This window comes from Spea bombifrons, chromosome 4 (assembly GCF_027358695.1).
Source record: "Spea bombifrons isolate aSpeBom1 chromosome 4, aSpeBom1.2.pri, whole genome shotgun sequence".
Taxonomy (NCBI): Eukaryota; Metazoa; Chordata; class Amphibia; order Anura; family Pelobatidae; genus Spea; species Spea bombifrons.
The window spans coordinates 87,220,887-87,240,759 of NC_071090.1; the positions used below are offsets into that span (position 1 = coordinate 87,220,887).

At 37.8% G+C, this 19,873-nt stretch overlaps 1 protein-coding gene across 2 annotated transcripts in view; it reads left to right on the plus strand.

Moving 5' to 3' along the window:
- MFGE8 (milk fat globule EGF and factor V/VIII domain containing) overlaps positions 1–17,682 on the plus strand; it is a 29,669-nt gene extending 11,987 nt beyond the window's left edge. The window contains exons 4-10 of one of the 2 annotated variants that reach the window (XM_053462392.1): positions 3,681–3,794; positions 4,454–4,635; positions 5,378–5,533; positions 8,184–8,328; positions 10,234–10,436; positions 12,628–12,783; positions 16,439–17,682. In XM_053462392.1, the coding sequence (XP_053318367.1) occupies positions 3,681–3,794; positions 4,454–4,635; positions 5,378–5,533; positions 8,184–8,328; positions 10,234–10,436; positions 12,628–12,783; positions 16,439–16,582 (1,100 nt within the window). In that variant the 3' untranslated portion in view covers positions 16,583–17,682. The remainder of the gene's footprint in view (positions 1–3,680; positions 3,795–4,453; positions 4,636–5,377; positions 5,534–8,183; positions 8,329–10,233; positions 10,437–12,627; positions 12,784–16,438) is intronic. The other variant, XM_053462393.1, reaches the window with a different exon arrangement.
- Positions 17,683–19,873: the final 2,191 nt, after the last annotated feature.

Below are 19,873 nucleotides of genomic sequence, written 5' to 3' on the forward strand. Positions count from 1 at the left end.
AACAGAAGAGACGCTGCTCGCGACCGGTAAGCAGCATGGCCCCAGCAGACATTTTTTGGGGGGTCTGAGAAGACGACCCCGATTATAAGACGAGGGGTATTTTTCAGAGCATTTGCTCTGGAAAAAACCTCGTCTTATAATCGAGCAAATACGGTATATACAGGGCCTTTGAATGTTGGCCCTTCGTAATGAACAGTAAAGCGAGATAAAACACAACTCTCTTGCCAACTCTCCTTTTTAGTGAATAAACTCCATAACTACAAAGTCTGACTAGTTTCCTTCCAGCTGTTTTCCCAGCATGTTCAGTTGCCTCTCTTTCCATAAATTTCAGGAGCACACTATATCTCAAACATCTCTTGAACATTTTTAAAAATAATAGTATTAATATTGTTGTAAGCATTTTTCTTTGCACGGTAGGATTATATTTTTGGATTCCAGACATAAACAAGCTAAGGAGCATGAATCCATAAATATAGCAAGCCTTCGGTTGGGTGACTCATCACAAAAAGCTTTCCGGAAATGTCTTTGGACTGGTTTATGAGAACATTGTGTCACGTTCTGTGAATTACATCCTAAACTGAAGATATTTGAAGGTTCAACAGGCTGGATCCACATCTATAGAGCTATTCGTTTTGACCTATGTTTTGACCAAACTGTTTTCAGACGAAAGAAGAACTAAGGCTTTAAGGTCAATAATGCTCTGGGATCATAGTTTATTTTCTGTTAAAAAACTATATTTACATAGTTTTTTTAGAACCATCATACTGCCATCATTTAACCAACATTACAACTTAGAAATAACTATTGTAACCTAACCCAACCCATAGCCGACATAAGAGTAAAACAACATGTTTGACGTTGTCCATGCATTCAGTATTAGTTTGAATGTATTTACATATGTAGATAATAGATTTTAGTGCCTGGAGTGAGAAATCATTTATATAACGTGTGATGCTTTGCAGCTTCGCACCCAACCCTAGTGGCCATTCTGTAGACTTGCATTAGTGATGAATTGGCATTGGGTCAAGGATTGAGAGGAAGCTAGCTGGGGCTGGGAACGGAAGATATTTTGTTGCCAGCGTATCACATGTAACTGATTATTATGGGGATTTTAGCCCTTTGTTGAATTGTGCCAGGCACAGAATCCTTGTGACAAAATAGTCATTTGCAAAACAACGTTATACGTGAGAGGCTTGCAGGAAAAGAGATTAGTTTTTACATTCTGAGGAATGTTTTTGTTTAATTTTCGACTAACGGTTGCTGAATAACAATCCTCGAATGCTCTGACAACCAGCAGTACTCATGTCGCATAACAAATTATGCTGACTCCAGACCTATGGCTCACATTAGGGTCTGGGTGCTAGAAATAGACCATACAGACATTTGATTACTGTTGCCCTCACATATACTGGATATTGTGTGTGTGTGTGTGTGTATATATATATATATATATATATATATATATATATATATTATTCTCAGATGCAAAATACATATTTTATTAGGTCAACTGTATTGAACTGTAGAACAGTCTACAGCAATATAGGGTAGGATGTAGGCTGAAAACTATAGAAAATCATCGTATCCCCAAAGAACAAATCAAAACTGTCAATCTTGCCCATGTATATATTATTTTACTCCTAAGAAGTAGCACATCAATCAGCCTCCAACCAAGGATATCGTAACTGTATAAAAAAAACAAAATCCCCTTTAAAAAAAAAAAAATTGTATAAAGCCACAAAAAATGTTAGAATATAGAAGAGTTCAACAATCTTAATTAAAAAAAAATAAAATAAAACATTTCATTGATGTATGATAATCGATCACTTTTGTGAGCTTGGGCAAAATAATAATCTGAACTAGTCATAATAATTGAAGAAAACAAAGTGATCGCGTTTCCAGAATACCCATGAAGGGATGCTCTTGTATAGGTTCTGTGTTAACAGAACTGGTGAGATTCATCTTTGTTACAACTGTTCTAGAAGTCCTTCATCCTGGGTACATTTTTGGAGAGCTTCAGAATCAGAAGTGATAATAAATGAATACATTAGTAAATAGTATTCTACAATTAACATGATAAATAAAATAATAATTGTGAGTGCAATCATTTTTGAGATTGTAGAAGGCAGAATATCCATTCTGTGTTGATTACAAGTGGGGCAAAAATCTTTCTTGAATGAAAAGATGACACATTTTGCAGCAGATCTACCATCTTTTTACATTCATAACAGTTCAAGCTTATATTATGGTATTTATGGAATCTCACAGCAGAGAAAGAGCAGAATTTTTTCTTGTAAATACTTCGATATAATTTAACTTACTTCGTCTACTGTTACTTTAATATGCACCTGAAAAAGGCATTTATATTAAGAGTACATTTATAATAAAAGATACATTTTTACCAATTATCAATTTGCAAAAATGTTGCCAACATAAGCGCATTTGTTTTTTCTTGTTTAACCTCACCGATCTGTAGAAATCTCCAGAGGGCTTTAATAAAGAATTGTGCTTAAAACCAGCTTTCCGAACACAAACTCTATTCTCTTAGGCTTTTCCTGAGCCTGGTAATAATCCTGAAATCATTCCGGTATGCGCTGAGGGCCGTAGGAGGACAAACAGATTGAACAGAACTTTATGACTCAAACATTCCACATCGTGACTACAAAATGCGATGCCAGATACCTGTGTTTTCATACCCTGAGTAATCATTACCCACTGTAAGAAAGGAAGCGTTTCCATGTCTACAGAGATGGGTCCTCTTATCTTCCATACTCTGTTTTCTGCTACACTTACTGGAGAAACAGATAGTGACAGGTACAAGAGAATATATATATATATACATATATACAATATATATATATATATAATTGTAATTTAGAGAAGGGCTCCTACAATGATAAATGGTTTGCAAGTCCCTTAGTCTTTCTGGCTTGGCGGAAAGAAAAGAGACGGATGTGATAGAAACATTTAGATACAGGAATTCATCAAAGTGCTAGAAGCGTTTTAATGCAAGGACCTACTTCGCTCTGAGAGTGATGGGTGGTAGAAAATAATACAGTGATATAATTTAAGCATGCATGGGACAGTCATATATTCTATAAGTATGACGACAACGAACAACGTTTCTAAAACAGAAACACAAATAACTAGATTGGCCGAATGGTTCTTATCTGCCGTCAAATTCTGTTTCTATTTTTCCACAAAATTATTTCTTTTAAAGTCATGGGTGCCATTTTTGACAGAAGTGGTATGTTTAGTATATATATAATATATATATATATATTATATATATATATATATATATATATATATATTTATTAGTTATTGTGCAGATATGAAATAACACCACAACCATGATCCCAGTGTTTGTCCCTGCCAAGTTCTTTTGCCTGCTTCTATCCATCTTGTGCCTGCTGCTACTACTAAATGCAGAGCCCAACAACCAAGTGATGTATCTGGATGAGAAATAAGAAGTTCATCTTTAGTTTATGTAAGAAAAACAGCACCAATCCTGTCTCCAATAGTACAGGAACTGAATGTGTCCAAAAAGCGGCCCCTTAAGCTGCAAGGAGCTGAATGCGCTTTAAATCTATGTTGGTAGCCTTATTGTTTTCTTACTCTCCTAAAGTTTAGATTTGTATTATTCATAATGTAATCCAAACCCTTTTTTTTTCTCGTAGGTGACAACCTGTGTTCCTCACATCCTTGTAAACATGGAGGGATCTGCAAATACCATGACAACAGTTACACTTGTAAATGCGCATCACCCTTTATAGGGAAGACATGCCATATGCGTGAGTACATTTAGTTTATAGTTATGTTTCAGATCAATGAACTAACATCTTAAAGGAACAGGGCATGCATTAGAAGCTGCGTCATAAAGCATATTTTTGTTTAGTTTTGTTAATAAAGCAGACTTCTTTCTGTTTCATGTATAAGCTTCTAATAAAATTAAACTTATCCTGATGCAGATACTTGGGGAAGGCACCCTGTATCGCCCAAGAATCTATGTGATATGTTAATGGTATTGGTGATATTCCAGATATACATCGCTTTACCATGGTTGTGTTTTTTAGTTATTGTTTCTGACATAGGACTCAAGATTGTATCATTCGTGACTCATTGGTCTGTTACATGCTAATTGACAGTTCACAATTGACTTGACCAGGAGAAAATGTCCATTAACAAAACAAAAAAGATTTGGGGGTGTTTGCAGTGCTCGATCCGTAGGTTTAATTGGGTTAATCACCAGGGATGCCCATAGAAGTGGAGCAATACGTTACATGGATAATTTGGATGTTATAATATAGTTTACTGAAGCTTTCAAAAGCATGCTGAAATTCTAAAACATTGCTTGGTGAACATTCTTTATTTCCCTATATTTATTCCTACTTTTAATGGCTCTGTCTTGGTTTTTTACCTGTCCTTACCATTTCTCCATGTGTCTTTTTAGGTTGCGCCAATGCTCTGGGCATGGAAGGTGGCGCTATATCAGATGCCCAGATAACCGCCTCCTCACTCTACCATGGCTTTTTGGGTCTGCAGCGATGGGGGCCAAATTTAGCCCGTCTCAATAACAAGGGAATGGTTAATGCGTGGACTTCAAGCAGCTATGACCGTCATCCATGGATTCAGGTATTCCATGGCCTATCCAGAGGGCTCAGCTATAATATATATAGATATATATATAGATATATATAGATATATATATATATCTATAATTACATGTGTGGAAAAAGTGCTGTAAAGTAAGACTGCTTTCAAAAATAGACAGGCCGCCTCGGTTGCTTCTCTCTCTTCATGTAATCTCAGACAGACTTGATGATTTGAGATAAGGGCTCTGTGGTGGCCATATCATCACTTCCAGGACTCCTTGTTTTGCAGGGGTAGGGTTGTTCAATCTACTGGACCACGTAAACACACTTTTAACTAAATTAAACGTTAGAAGTATGATTTTTAGCATTGATGTATGCTCCAACCTTTCCCAGAAATAATTAATCAATTTTTGTATAATTAAGGACTTATGGGCAAGAACACATTTTAGCATAAAAGCAGACATTGATTGTGTTGTTGCCATAGAAACAGAGCTTCTTAAACATCCAGTCAATCAATATATTCATTTGATTAAACCGCACCCAAAAGGGTCGGGATAATTTGTTAAGATTTATTAGAATAAAAATAGTTGTAACTATTCCTTCAAAAAAAGGAAAAAACAAGTTTGTGTCTAAATGCAGCCAATGTAAGAGTTTTCTGTATATCACTATAAACCTATAAATCAAAGTAAAGATTATGGATGTTTGATTCTTCATTGCTTCGATAACAATTATTGCACAGTATGTTTTGGTTCCTTACTTGGGTACCTCTTTTGTTTTGATAGGTCAATCTGTTAAGAGAAATGAGGGTATCTGGCATCATCACACAAGGCGCTAGCCGAATGGGTACTGCAGAGTTCGTAAGAGAGTATAAAGTGGCGTACAGTATGGACGGGATTGATTTTACCGTCTACAAAAGTGAGGGGAAGGATACAGACAAGGTGAGTGATTATCCGCAATGTGGGCTTCACCATGGGCTTCAACTCCAAACCTAACCACGAAGGTGGAAAGTGGTCCCCAGAAACCAACCATGGATCTCAAACATGGACACTGGAGGATCCCAGATGGCTACACTTGTTGTCACCTAAAGCGAACTATAGGAAATCGAATTTGTTGGATTTCGAGTGCATACAAATGTACCCTGGCACTCAAATGGTTAAAGGACAGTTTACTCTATAATTCCCCTATAAATTAACAAAACTTCTGAAATTGTAAAAGGGACCACACGGCTATCATGAGAGCTAAAGTTCATATAATGGCTGGAGTGTTCTCTTTAAAGACAATTGCTAACTTATGTTAATCCTCAAACATCTGAACAGGTGGAAAGTAACATTCCCAATTATTCTGCAAGCATATATATTGTTTGAGCCGGGCCCTTTTCTTTTTTTCTGTAAGTGATAACTTACATTATTCACTACTTGTTATGTCCTGCTTACCCTTGCACAGTGCAATGGAATATGGTGGGTCTATAAATATAAGTCAATAAATAATAAGAAGTTGCAAGTCAATATATATGAGACTGTTCTTTGTCAGTCTCATTTTCAATGTTCTAAAATCATAACCATAAGGAGCTAGTGAGAAAACAATTATCAGTTTCCAAGCTGGTTGCTCCTTGAGTTATTCTTTAACTGCTTCCAAACAAGGACAAAAAGAAGATGACATGTGATGTCAGCAGCCAGACTTGCCCCCTACCCCAGCCAGAAAGTATAAAAAGTATGAAAAAAGGACATTAGGTCTTTCTGGATGCCACTAGTATGAGCTCATTGCGCCATTTCTGATGGAGAAAGGTGGCATAATGACTGATCTGCTGGCATTTGGCCCACTGTCTCAGTGAGATAATATTGTAAGGTACAGTGCTGTGAAAAAGCATTTGCCCGTTCTCGGTTTCTTCTTTTTTTTGCTTATTTGTCACATTTTAATGTTTTAGATCATCCGACTAATTTTATCATAAAACAAAGACAATGTGAGTAAACACAAAATGCAGCTTTTAAATGATCATTTCATTTAGTGGAGTTAATTAAAGCCTATATCACTCATGGGGAAAGAAGTAATGAAGTAACCTAATAACTGGTTGCGCTATTCTTGATGGCAACAGCTGCAATCAAACATCTGTGATTATGCCAATAAGTCTATTAAATGTTATGGAATTTTGGCTCATTCTTCTTGGCAGAATTGTTTTAATTCAGCCACATCGGAGGGTTTTGGAGCATGAAGTGCCTTTTAAGGTCATGCCACAGCATCTTGATCGGATTCAAGTCAGGATTTTGACTAGGCTGCTCCAAAACCTTTATTTTGTTTCTTGTAAACCATTGAGAGGTGGACTTGCTTGTGTGCTTCAGGTCATTGTCCTGCTACGTAACTTAACTGCACTTTAGCGTTGGGTCACAATTGATGACTCTACATTCTCCTTCACGATTTTCTGGTAGAGGGCAGAGTTCATGGTTCCATCGATTATGGCAAGTCGCCCAGGTCCTGAATCGGCAAAAGAGCCCCAGACCATCACACTACCACCACTATGTTTAGCTGTTGGTACGATGTTATCTTTATGCCAGTGCGACACCTGTCTTCCAAAAGTTCCACTTTAGGCTTATCAGTCCACAGAATATTATCCCGGGGGTCATCAAGATGTTTTTTTTGGTCAGCCGTGGTTTTTGCCTTGCAACTCTCCCATAGATGCATTTTTTTTATCTGTCTTTTATTGTGGTATTGTTAACACTGACCTTAACTGAGGAAAGAGAGACCTGCAGCTCTTTACATTCTAGTCTGGGTTCTTTTGTGGCCTCCTGCATGAGACCTTGGTGCCCTCCTGGAGGAATTTTGGTAGACTGGCCACTCCTGGGAAGGTTCATCCTTATTTCCATTTTTACCCATTTATGATAATGGCTCAACTGTAGTTCGCTGGAGTCCCAGAGCCTTAGAAATGGCTCTGTAACCCTTTCCAGACTGATAGAGGTCAATGACTTTGTTTCTCATCTGTTATTGAATTTCCTTAGATTGCGGCATCATGTGCTGCTTTTTGCGAAATTTTTGCCTAACTTACTCACTTAGTGAGTGTTTGATCTTAGTCCTTTAGGGTAGATGTTGCTTGTAGGCGCTGTTCTACCTATGCTTCTGAATTTAACATTTTTGTGACTAAATGCAGCATAAGAAAATTGATTCCTAGTACTGTTAAATGTCCAAACCTTTTCCAGATCTCGTTATTTATTCATTTTAAAAAAAAGTGTCTCATTCATATTATTATTTTTCTTTTTCTGGGGCTGGTATGATATTCATTGTACTCCTTTTTTTTCCATTTCTTTATTTATTTTTTTTATAATTTTGTATATATATTTTTTCTACATCATCTTTTTATAGATATGGGATCAAGCATCCGAATAAAAGATATTTTTTATATTATACGTTTATTTGATTACTTCTGTCTTCATGGAGTGCCGGTGTTCCTTTTTCTGATTCACGCAGGGTAACCGCTACATTTTCTGTATTCCACGTAGCCACCGAGGAATCATACTCCACAGCTTCAATGTAGTGTTCTGCATGTAAAGCAGTAACTGGCAATCAATGGAATAAACAGCTTTTTTGTATTCCTTCTAGATTTTTGCCGGGAATGTAGACAATGAAAGTAGGAAGGCTAACATATTTAGTCCTCCATTTGCCGCTCGCTACATCCGTATCTATCCCCTGACTTGCCGCAGAGCCTGCACGCTACGGTTTGAACTTTTTGGCTGTGAAATGAGTGGTAAGTGTATGAATCACCTTGTGAAGCTGAATTGCTTTATAAATTTAGTCTTGTACGTTCCCTTTGCTTAAAATGATGCTTTTACATGATGCAACATTAAGTGCGCACTTTCTGGGAAAAAGGCAATTCAGAGACCTTCACTTAATCATCTTTCCGAACACGGCACAGACTCTGAACTGTCTTTATTTTAGGGATCATGCTTTCTAGCAGTGGCTCCATCTAGAGGCACAATGTGGAATTTCATGACCACTATCTTCCAAACTGCTTTCCAGAACCTTTACCAAAGCTGTAACAAATGCAAGTTCTGTGTTGTATTGCCCTGGAACAGCAGCTTGGAGATGTCCAATTGTTAAGAAGCTCTTACGATTCTGAATGTTCTCTGCCAACCCGTAGAGATACATATTGTCATCACTATATATTAACAGCCCCAAACTCATGGCTTTACTAACACGACAAATGATTGTAGCCAGATTCTACAATTCATGACATTTGTGCTACATTGAATCTGAATAAATCTCTTTCTGTAGTCTATTTGGCATTGAGCTCCAAATAAAACCACCAAGAAACACCATCCTCATGCTGTTATATTCTTGAAAAAAGGAAGGGGCTTTTATATACATAAAATCATTCAACAAAGTGCAAGTGGTAGGTAGATGTAAAGATGTTAGAACCACGGGCTAAATAAAGTTTGAGGTTTCCAAGGCAGAATAAAAAACGGGCAGCGTAGATTTGCATCTGCCAACAATGTCCGTGAATAATAATAATTAAAAAAATTGAATGATTTTAGCAAATAAAATGAAACAAAGCATTATCTGTTATTTTTGTCAGCAGATATAACTAAATAACATCATCAATACTGGATAGTTGATATTTGCCATACAAGATTTAAAACACTACTAAGTATGTACGTTGTTTCTATGTAATATTGTTTTGGCAATGACTCGGGGGTCTGGGGGCAATGCCAACTCCTTATTTGTGGATGTACTCGCTAATGCAGTTTATGGAATTAAATGAAGGAACAGTGGCATACATTTAAGTCAAAAATGTTTATTTTATTTCAGATTTTCCCACTAAAATCTTAATATTATATTTTTGAAATATTTTAGTAGGTTAATTTTAGATATTTTTTACAATTTTTTATATGTATAAAATGTAGAATTATATACCAGATTCATCTCTTAAAATTCCACAAATGCATGAAGTAAACTGGTGAACCAAATCATACCATACCAATTATAGTAGTGGGATCAGATGAATTAAAATGGAAAGGGACACTTAATATGAGTCACAATGAAAAGTATGCAATTAATGTGTCCACTATATAAAGATTAATTTAATTACATTTTATTCTCCTAAACTGATTTTATGGTGAAATTCCACATTGTACGTTATCTTTGCTATATTAGATTTCATGCCTGGTTTCTTTCCCTGGTTACATTTCCCACGGGAATATTGAAATTATTTTATATATTGATAAATTGTATGGGGTCGCTTGCCATTCCCAATTATTTTTCTTTAACACATCAATTTTTTCTTGATTATTTAACAGTAATGACTGGGACAATAGCAGCTAATGCGAATCATTAAGTCCTAATATAAAGTTAAAAGTATAAATAATAAATTCATGAATGTTCTCTACTTGTAGAAACAAAAATCTAGAAGATGTTTAATTGTAAAAAAAATAATAATAATAATAATTCCCATATAACTGTTTTCTATAGCATAAGATTAAGTTTGAGTCCATCGGGCTGGGGGTGTACCAGGGACTAGAAAGATATTTCAGCTCTGGGTTTTTTACTATATTTTAACTGTTTTGATTTGGATTTGATGCTTTTACCGCTGGCTTTGAGCTTGTGATTCTGAGCACCTCCCTTCTCCACCCTTTTGTGAACTGTTATTTTACAGTGTATTTCAACACGGTAGGTTGCTCTGAACCGCTAGGAATGAGATCCCATCTGATTTCCGATAAGCAAATCACAGCTTCCAGTGTCTACAAAACCTGGGGTCTCGATGCATTCACGTGGTACCCACATTTTGCCCGGCTGGACAAGATTGGCAAGAGCAATGCTTGGACTGCATTGGAGAATAATCACTCCGAATGGCTGCAGGTGGGTCTTCAATGCTTACATCGTCCATTATACACTTACGTTTTTATTGTAACACCAAAGAAAATATGGACGTGTTCCCAGAAATGACGCGATGAAATGTATTTCTTTTCCAACTCCATCCCCAAACTCCCAGTATCAATTTCTTAATCAACATTCATGGCTCATTGTAAGTAGGTCCTAGTGAAATGTATTAACTTCCAGTTCTCTCGTGAGGAATATCATGGACATCTTGGGTTCCATCAATAGAATGTTACTCATATAAACTACAAGCTCTGCCATTCCCAGGGAAATTCGATAAATGTTTGAGTAAAGTGCCACATTTTACTAAATTGCACCTTAACTATACCTGCAAGTTGGAAATGGCTCTTCTGCTTCTGAGACTATTTGTGGTTTAGTGTCAAGTCATTGAAAGCTGCTATGAACAGTCAAACTATGGAAGTGCTCCTGGGGAGCTTGGTCTACAAAGGTCCTTCCATCCTCATCTTCTGGAGAGCTGTGATAATTATTTTACTTTACTGTAGATCAGTGGAACAGCCTCCCAGCAAAAGTTCTCGAGTCTAATTCACTAATGGAACTTAAATATGTGTGGGATAGGCAGAAGGCCATCCTGAAGACAAGACTTATTTGAGTTTGAGTCTTTACATCAGGGAAATTGGGCAGAGTAGATGGGCCGAATGGTTCTTATCTGCTGTCGGATTCTATGCTCCTAGGAATAGTCGCTCACATGGGAGTTTAGCATCTGTGTTATTAGCTTAACACATCCTTGCTTTAAGTCAATAGGGCCCCAGTTTTAAAGTTAAATCTTGCTGTAATTCATATTCATTATGCAGGGCCAGCTCAGCAAACTTATGAGTAGTGAAGGTGGTGACATTTCTCAATTGAGACATTACCTACAGCTCGCAGTTTAGTAAATAAATCCATATGTGTCACCAGATCTGTCTGTAACTGATTTTTATCAATGCAGCAAGAGTTTATTGCTCTATAAGTAAGACTGTTTTGGTTGTTAAAAGGATTAGATGACAGTTTGTTAGTTTAGTTTAGAACATCAAAAGAGAGTGGGGCTATCTCCTAATAGAAGCCATGCGTGAAAGTCTTCCAGTGAGGACTGGGGTAATACATGATGTTTATTTTTCTTAAATTAGAGGGGAAAAAACCCAGAACAGTTTAAAAAATGATTGATATGTTTTGACAGCTTATTGTAGCCAGGAGTTCTATTAATATATGAATGCCCTCTATTTTTAGTTTGAGGCACACCTACCTGGCACTCTTTGGGTTAATTTAGTTCTTCAATGAAATCCGGCTCTATGTAAATAAGAGAAAACTGTGATGCTTAGACTGCTGTTTCAGCTTGAAAGCAGATGTTATCTGAGTCCTAGCCATGCCATGTTTTCTTGGTTTAGTTCCTTAACATTCCTGCAGTTTGTCTGCCTTTGTCCTTGAAAACTCACACTCAAGGTCATAACCCTAACTTTTTAGATGGTTGTTGTTTAATTTTTGGGGGTTATCTTCCATATTTTCCCTTCTAGGAAGTCAGGCTGGTTCCGGGTGTTTTTTTTTTTTTTTTGTACCTTGTAGTTTTTGTAAATGGCTAATATTCTGTTTTTGAGTAGGTTTTATTTTTTAAGCCATCTGGAAAATCCTGAAATGTTGATGTAAATTATATGGAATTTGTTTCAATACACACTAAAAAATTGTTGATTATTGAAAGGGTTTGGGGTTTTTTGGTTAATTTGTTGAATGGTTTTTATGAGACTGATAAAATACAACTGATAAAAGCAGTTCAGCAAGCATATTACAGGACACAAGCGGCATTCTCTGCAAGGAATCGGTGGCTGTGCTCCGTTGAAAGACAATCCTGGCCATTCCAGCTACTGAGGTCTACAGCTCCCTTCATGAACTCCCAGCAAAGGACTGGCTGGGCAAAATGGGAGTTGTAGCCCATATCAAATCACTGATGTTATAATCAATAAACTGAATTTATTCTGCTATTTGCATGTTATGTCAGCACATTTATCATCAGGCATGAGCATGTGTCCCCATGGGAATTTAATAAATTGTCAAAAAACATACACGTGTTTAAATGTTAGTAAAATTAAGCATTTACAATGAGATAAATTATTGTACCTGTTTCACAAATCCGCTCATTTAAGCTTTCTGTTTTTCTAACTACAACGTTTGATGTGTTCAACAGATTGACCTTGAAGTTCCTAAAAAGATCTCTGGAATTGTGACGCAGGGTGCAAAGGATTTTGGCAATATTCAATATGTAGAAGCTTTCAAAGTGGCTTATAGTGACAATGGCACTACCTGGATTATATACCAAGACAGTCATACAAAAACAGATAAGGTATTTATCTACCAGACCCAATGCATTACAATAACATCAGATTTCATGTTGATACTGGAGCAGCTGATATTCAGTTCCTCATATCTCATGGAACCAGTCTCATGGCACCCCTGTGAGTATCACCAGCCCATAGGCTTGCTAAGCACCATGGGATGTGCAGTCCTACATCAATAGAGTACCTATCTGCTGAATCTGTTTTTTATTTTTTAGAACCATTAAGCATTAAATGGTGAAAACTCTGCTCATACATTTTGGAGAATGAACATTGTAACCGTTTGTTTTTCCATCGCTTTTCTGCTAGTGGTATTGTACAGAGCTGTGGAATATGATGGTCCTACACTAATCAGTAAATGGCAATAGTGATATTGGCAGGAAGGCTGCTTCAGCCAAAAGTGGAAGGAGTCTTATTGTCAGTGGTGTATTTACCTCTAATGTAGATTGTGGAGGCTGTACCTCCATGGTGTTAATGGGGGGGGGGGTTGGGGAGATCAGAGATCTCCCTTGTTACCGACCCATTGAGCATTGCCTTTCACCTCAATAACCACAGCACAAACTAATTAATCCGGCCACATCCAATGTCCCTGCGTATGCCACCTCCTTCGTGTCTGATAAGTGACAGTATGTTCCTGTATGATGCTGCGATATCACTGCAGCCATTATGAAACAAGGAGACCGGAAGATCCAGGGACAGAAACTCTGTAACTAATTCTGGAGGGTTAAACAAGGACATGTGTTTCTTTTAATTTGAGGTCTGTTCACAGATGGTGCTTAAAGAATAAATATACAAGAGAAACTGGTCATATGTTTATGGTGGGCAAGGGAACTTTTTTCTGTTTAGTTGGTGTAGAACAGTTGTGAACTTCAGTTAGACAAGATCATTTGGTTGCCAAGAGTCCTACCTTAATTAGAAACATTTACCAAATTACATCATCTATTTCACCCAGGCTGCTCTTCCATGTCGTATCATCCTTTTACCCTCTCTCCCATATCCACACTATTATACACGATATGAGCAAAGTATATGGACACTAATTACTGAGTTTAGATATTTCAGCCACACACATTGCTAACAGGTGTTTAAAATCAATCACATTGGAAGCCATCTCCATAGACAAACAGTAGTAGAATGGGTCCTACTGAAGAGTTTGGTGACTTTAAACGTGGCATTGTCACAGGATGCTCAGTTTGTGAGCTCAGTTCTGCTACAACTACCTAGGCCCACTGTAAGTGCTATTATTGTGACATGAAAGGATCTATTAGTAACAAGAGGTCAGCCATGAAGCAGTAGACCACACACACTCGCAGAACGAGGCCGCTGAGTGCCAAGGCCTGTAACATGTAAAAATCTCCTGTCCTCTGTGCCATCACTCACTACAGAGTTCCAAATTGCCCCTGGAGGCAAGATCAGCACAAGCCATGTGCATCAGGAGCTTCATGAAATGGATTTCCATGGCCAAGGAGCTGCACTCGTGCCAAATATTACTATTTGCAATGCCAAGCATCAGGTGGAGTGTTGTAAAGCACCCTGGCGAAGGTGCTTTCCATTTCCAGCATATCTGTGCCTCTGCAAAGTCCATAATGACATGTTTATGGAGCTCAAGTGGCTTGCAGGAAGCTGTGACCTTGACCCTATTAAACACCATTGGGATGAATTGGAATACCGATTGTGAGGCAGGCCCAAAGCCACACTCCAAAATCATGTGGAGCGCTTTCCCAGAAGAGTGTTTTAGTCGCAAAGGGGGGAGCAAGCTCTGTATAAATGCCCATGGTTTTGGAATGGGATGTCCATCAAGCTCATATAGGTAATGGCCCGAATACTTTTGGTCTTATGGCTTATTTCTCTCTTGAAATACACAATAGTTCCAACACAAAGAGAAAGTTTAACAGCAGAGTAACAGTGCAGAAAGGGCATTGTATTGTAAGCAGTAAGCTGTCAGTTGAAAAGTTGTCCTTTACCCAGATTGTCTATCCATATCATCCTATGTATAATAAACGTGGCTTCTTTAACCTTCAGTTGAATGTTTCACCTCACATTTTTAAATGCCCCCATATCATCTCACATCATTTGTTTTCCTATCCATATCACGATTCCTGCTTCCTGCAAAACATTTCTATAATACAATCCTATCTGTCAACAAAGGCTAAGTGGCTAAGTATGACAGAAATAATTGTAACATTGTCCATGAGAACGATTGTGTAGCCAGTAGGAGAGGAAGCAACCAGAGAAGATGACTCTGGATGTGTAAGAACCAGCAGTGAGATGAAGAGAGCGAGAATGAGGTTAGAATGGTGATTTGCAAGTGCGGCCAACTGGCAAGGGTAGTGTTATTCCTGGAATATGTACCGTCGTAGAGAGAAACAGGAGTATTCTTTCCCAAGCTGCGCAACCAGAACAGGATTATAGCTGCCAGCAGAGCAAGGCTGTGAACGTATTAGTGACCAAAGTAAAAAAAAAAAAAAAATCCGCCAGTGGGCAGTGAAAGTGTTCAATACTCATAATTAATAAAAACCACGGGTATATATGTCAATGTGTATAGAAGTATAATTTCCAAATGTTTATTTTTAAAGAGAATTGAAACGGCTTAAATTGCATTGTGTAACAATAAAGCTACACTTGGATATATATATTCCCTATTTTTATTCAAACAGCTGCTTAAACTGTGAGCCTTTAAATATATGTAAGGAAAACCAAATTCTCTAGATATTTATTATGAGGGACAAGCTTTTTTTTAATACACCACACCGAATAATATCTGCCTTTTCCCATAGCTAGCAAGAAATGTGCCACAGCCACCTTTTTCCTAACTACTTCAGCAGACACGTTCCCCTAAAGCCTTCCTTTGTTAATCCTGAAGACCTTTAAGAAAATATAGTATTGTAAAAACATTTTTAAAGCGATATTTTTTGTTGCATTTATGAAATATTTTTCCAAAAAACTTATTGCCCATAAGGAAGTCGTATCCACTTTAAGGATTGTATTATATGGAATAAAAAAGGTAGAAAAGTACAGAAGAGTGAAATAACAATATAAATGTAGCAGGCATCTTCCCTAAAAGCATATCCCAAAATCGGTACTAAAAACGTATAAATGGAAACAAAAAAAAGTCATGTACATGCAGTATCTGTAATCAGTATATTTTTTTTAAAGCAAGATAGTACAGAACAATATGTACTAATAAATGCATAGGGCATATAGAACACGCCTTTGGTGGATAGCACTGAAGGATCCAATGTGTGGTTGCCAATGGCTTATACCTCTGTATTCCACATTGGTTCCTGATGTCACTGTCCTAACTACCACTTTGGGTGATGTTGCTGCCCCCTTGCCCATAAATTCATCAATGGGCTCCTACTCGGCCCATGTAAACATGCGTAGATGTGGAAATGTGCTGTGGACCAGTAATTATTCCAATATTATTGTTGTTTTTTTTTCTTCTGCCGAATCCTGTTGCTGGGTCCCTTGGTTATTCCCCCAAGCACGTGGTTGCTTACATGGCGACTGCTATGAAAGTGTATTCATTTGTAACACTTTTACACTATCTACCTCTCACATAGACTGTTGTATAATACTTTTATTACTTTTTACTGCCTCTTAATATTATATGATGCAGACTCAAGTTTAATAACTGATCGATACACTTTTATTCTGGCATAGGTTTTCCTTGGAAATAACGACAACTACTCCCATAAAAAGAACATCTTCAGTCCACCGTTTACAGCCAGGTTTGTGCGTATCCTTCCCCAGTCGTGGCACGAACGCATCACACTGCGCATGGAGCTGCTGGGATGTGAAGACTAGACGTTGGGCAGGTAGATGAAGTTAGCGCTGCGCACGGAACGGTCAAGCTGCTGTCATCGACCCATCTACTGATATAATGGCTGTTCGAACCGTATTGTTCCAAACATGATCTTCACTAAAGCACCAAGTCCAGCCCGGACAGAATATCACTTTACGGAAATAACAATGTTGGACAGGTTGGGACTTTTTGCTTCCTGTAACTCTAATAGTTCCTTATAATCAAACTAAAATGCAATTAAAAGCCGGTAGCTTGATATCTTGTACTGAAGTGGAATAATGTGGTATTCGATGTAATTTAAGAACTTTATTATGCATATTGATTTTTATTTTATTGCTGTAACCATTTCAGTGTTTTAAACAAGTGCAATCCCTTCCCTTTTGGAACAGATATCTTCCATTACTTTACAGTTCTTATTTCGTTAACATGCGCTGCTTCACAGAATTGATCTTTCTTTGTTTCACCCGTGTATATAGGATGTGCATTTGAATACAGCTATTTTGTGTGCTAAACAGAATTGTGTAAATGTTAGTCTCCTGATAGATTCACACTGTCCTTACATACTAAATAACAAAAAAAAATTACTTTATTACTCAGCAGGTTTTATTTAACACCTCGACTCAATCCTGTATGGCGGTTTTAAAATGTTGATATTATGCATTTGCTATCTTGAAGAAAACCATAAATAAGAATAATAAATTCAATTGTTGCCAGCTCTTCCAGTTATTAATGTAGTGGTGATGCTGGCCGTCTGCCACAAATATACCATGCTGTAGCCCCCACCCCAGCAAGTAGAACCCCCAGCCTCCTTTACCCCATGCGCGAGTCCCCTCGCATTTTCCTTGTGGGGGGGGGGCTTTTGGCACAAATCCCTATGGCCCTGAGCTGTTCACACCTCTCAGTCCCTCTGATAGTACTACCCTGGGACTTGGCTAGGACTTGGGCAAGTTGGCCTAGGACTAGAAATGGCGCTCAGTACAGCCACATCTTAATTACAGCTAGTAATATTACGTGTAACGTAAAATGTGCAGCACTGATTTCCGTCTCTTGCTCTCTAGTTTTATCGCAGTTGTGAAATACAAGTGGTGGTGTCAACAATTGTCATTTTGTTTGTTTGTCTTTTTATAATTTTTTACTTTGTCCTCCATTAAATGCCAATTTTTCAGCCTTGCTGCTACACTTAAAAGAATAGTTAAAATTAATAGATCGTAGATAGCCAGGAACCTGGGGTCTGGTTGGAAAAATATCTACCCTACATATTAGCACAGCGTTCTGCACTACCTTAATTGGCTAAAACTGGCCCAATAAGAGCCAGATAATAATAAGTAGAGCAGAATAAGCAAACTGAGAGATGTATGTTGTGTTATAGAAATGATCTGTTATTAGACAGAAGTGTTTTGATCAGATACCTTATTAAATGGATACAGTGTGAAATGCTGACTTCCCCGATCACAAACGCATTAACAATCTGCTGGAATGCATGACGAACGGGGCTAACTGATGATATAACTTTGAATTCCCTTAAGCAGCCGTACATAGTAGCAATAGTATCTAAACCTGAATAAAGAAAATAACTTATTTGAAAAAAGAAATATAGCATGGGCGGTGTTTGTTACAGAAATAACCGAAAACATTTGCAGACCAGGAAGAAAAAGATGAGCCTGCGTGATCTGTTATAGGGGATTCCAGATGAGGGATGGTCTCAAGCATTTGACTCCATATGGTTGCTTTGTTTTAACCTCTAGGGTCTCGGAAAAACTTCCAATTACAACAATCTAGACAACAGACAGATTATAAAGGCACCGTGCGTATGTCCTGCTACATGAAACAACCACCACATCTTGAAGGCGTTGCCGTAATTTCATCACGTTCGCATGCAAGTCGTTATTTTTATTTCATGGGTTTCACCTTTGCCTTCAAATAAAACAGTCTAAGACTAAAAGGTGAGAGGTTTATATGTGATGATAGATGTTACAAAGATTATGGTAGATAAGTGGAACAGCCTTCTGGCAGAAATGGTAGTTTTCAAAAGATTCCGCAAGGGAATTTTAACAATCTAGTCATCATAAGTACTTTAATGCGGAGGGTTGTTGAGTTTTCCTTGTTTAAACAGAGACCCAAGCACCACATAGTGTTGGAGGGGGAGAAAATAAATTGACCCAGGCAGCGGAGACACTGAGAGCGCCAACACTGGATGTAGGGAAAGATCCTGGTTCGTGCAAGAGTTCCGGTTTGTCCAACGAGACCTGCGCATGCACAGACATTGCACCCTTTTTTTCAATGGGAAAAGGCTTTCGTTAATTTAAGCAGCAGGTTAATAATATATAACTTAAACTGTCCCTTTAAACACACATAGGACAGGCATATGGCAGATTAGTTTGCTTCTTGTGTGCCAATAAATTCAACAAACATATGGATTGTGATAATGTGATATGCTGGTTCCATCGGAAGGTTGCTTGAGGACACTCCACACTGAGTTTCAATAAATGTAGGACGGTTGACAAACACATTGTTGGAGACCTGGAGTGTTTTCTGTCTGATTTTATATGTAACACGTGTGCTCAGATCACAGTAAATATTGGTGTGTGTAAACACTGCTTTTCTTTACCGTGCCTGACCACATACTTCTATGAACATGTACCAAAAAAAGAAGAGATTGCTGGTACACTCGCTGCAAACACAGGAACGTTTTCAAAATACGTCAGAAAAGTCACCTCTCTGAGAAGGTGACCTGATAAATAAATACACGCGTGCTTTTCATGATTTTTATCTCAGTATGATTAACCCACTTAAACCTTGCATGGCCCTCTGGTGCTGGTTAGATTTAAGTCGTTGAGTCATATCCCTTTCGTTTTCTATGTGAATGTTATTCATTTACAGGATAGGACAAGTAGACTCTTGAGGACCAGCTCTGACCTTTGCTACAGCTGGAAACATGACTTTTTATTTAACTCTTTGATTGGAAAACTGGTAATCACTAACCTCTCGGTATGTAACAGGGTTCACCAAACCCCGTACATATGTATCCTATTGAATAGGAATCCCAGGGTGGATTATACTCTTTGCGAACTGATTTGTGGAGTATGACATCATGACAGTGCAGCAGATGGGATTGTTTTCTGATATATTGTGACATAAAGTTAATCCTTTCTGTAGGACACTAAGGTATTTCATTGCCGTAATCTATGTCAGATCCTTTCCGCTCATCTGATCAGATTGTCTTGTGTTACGGGCTGGATTATAATGCAGATAGCAATCTGCTTTCCACGTTGGCGGTGCCGATTTATTTAGGT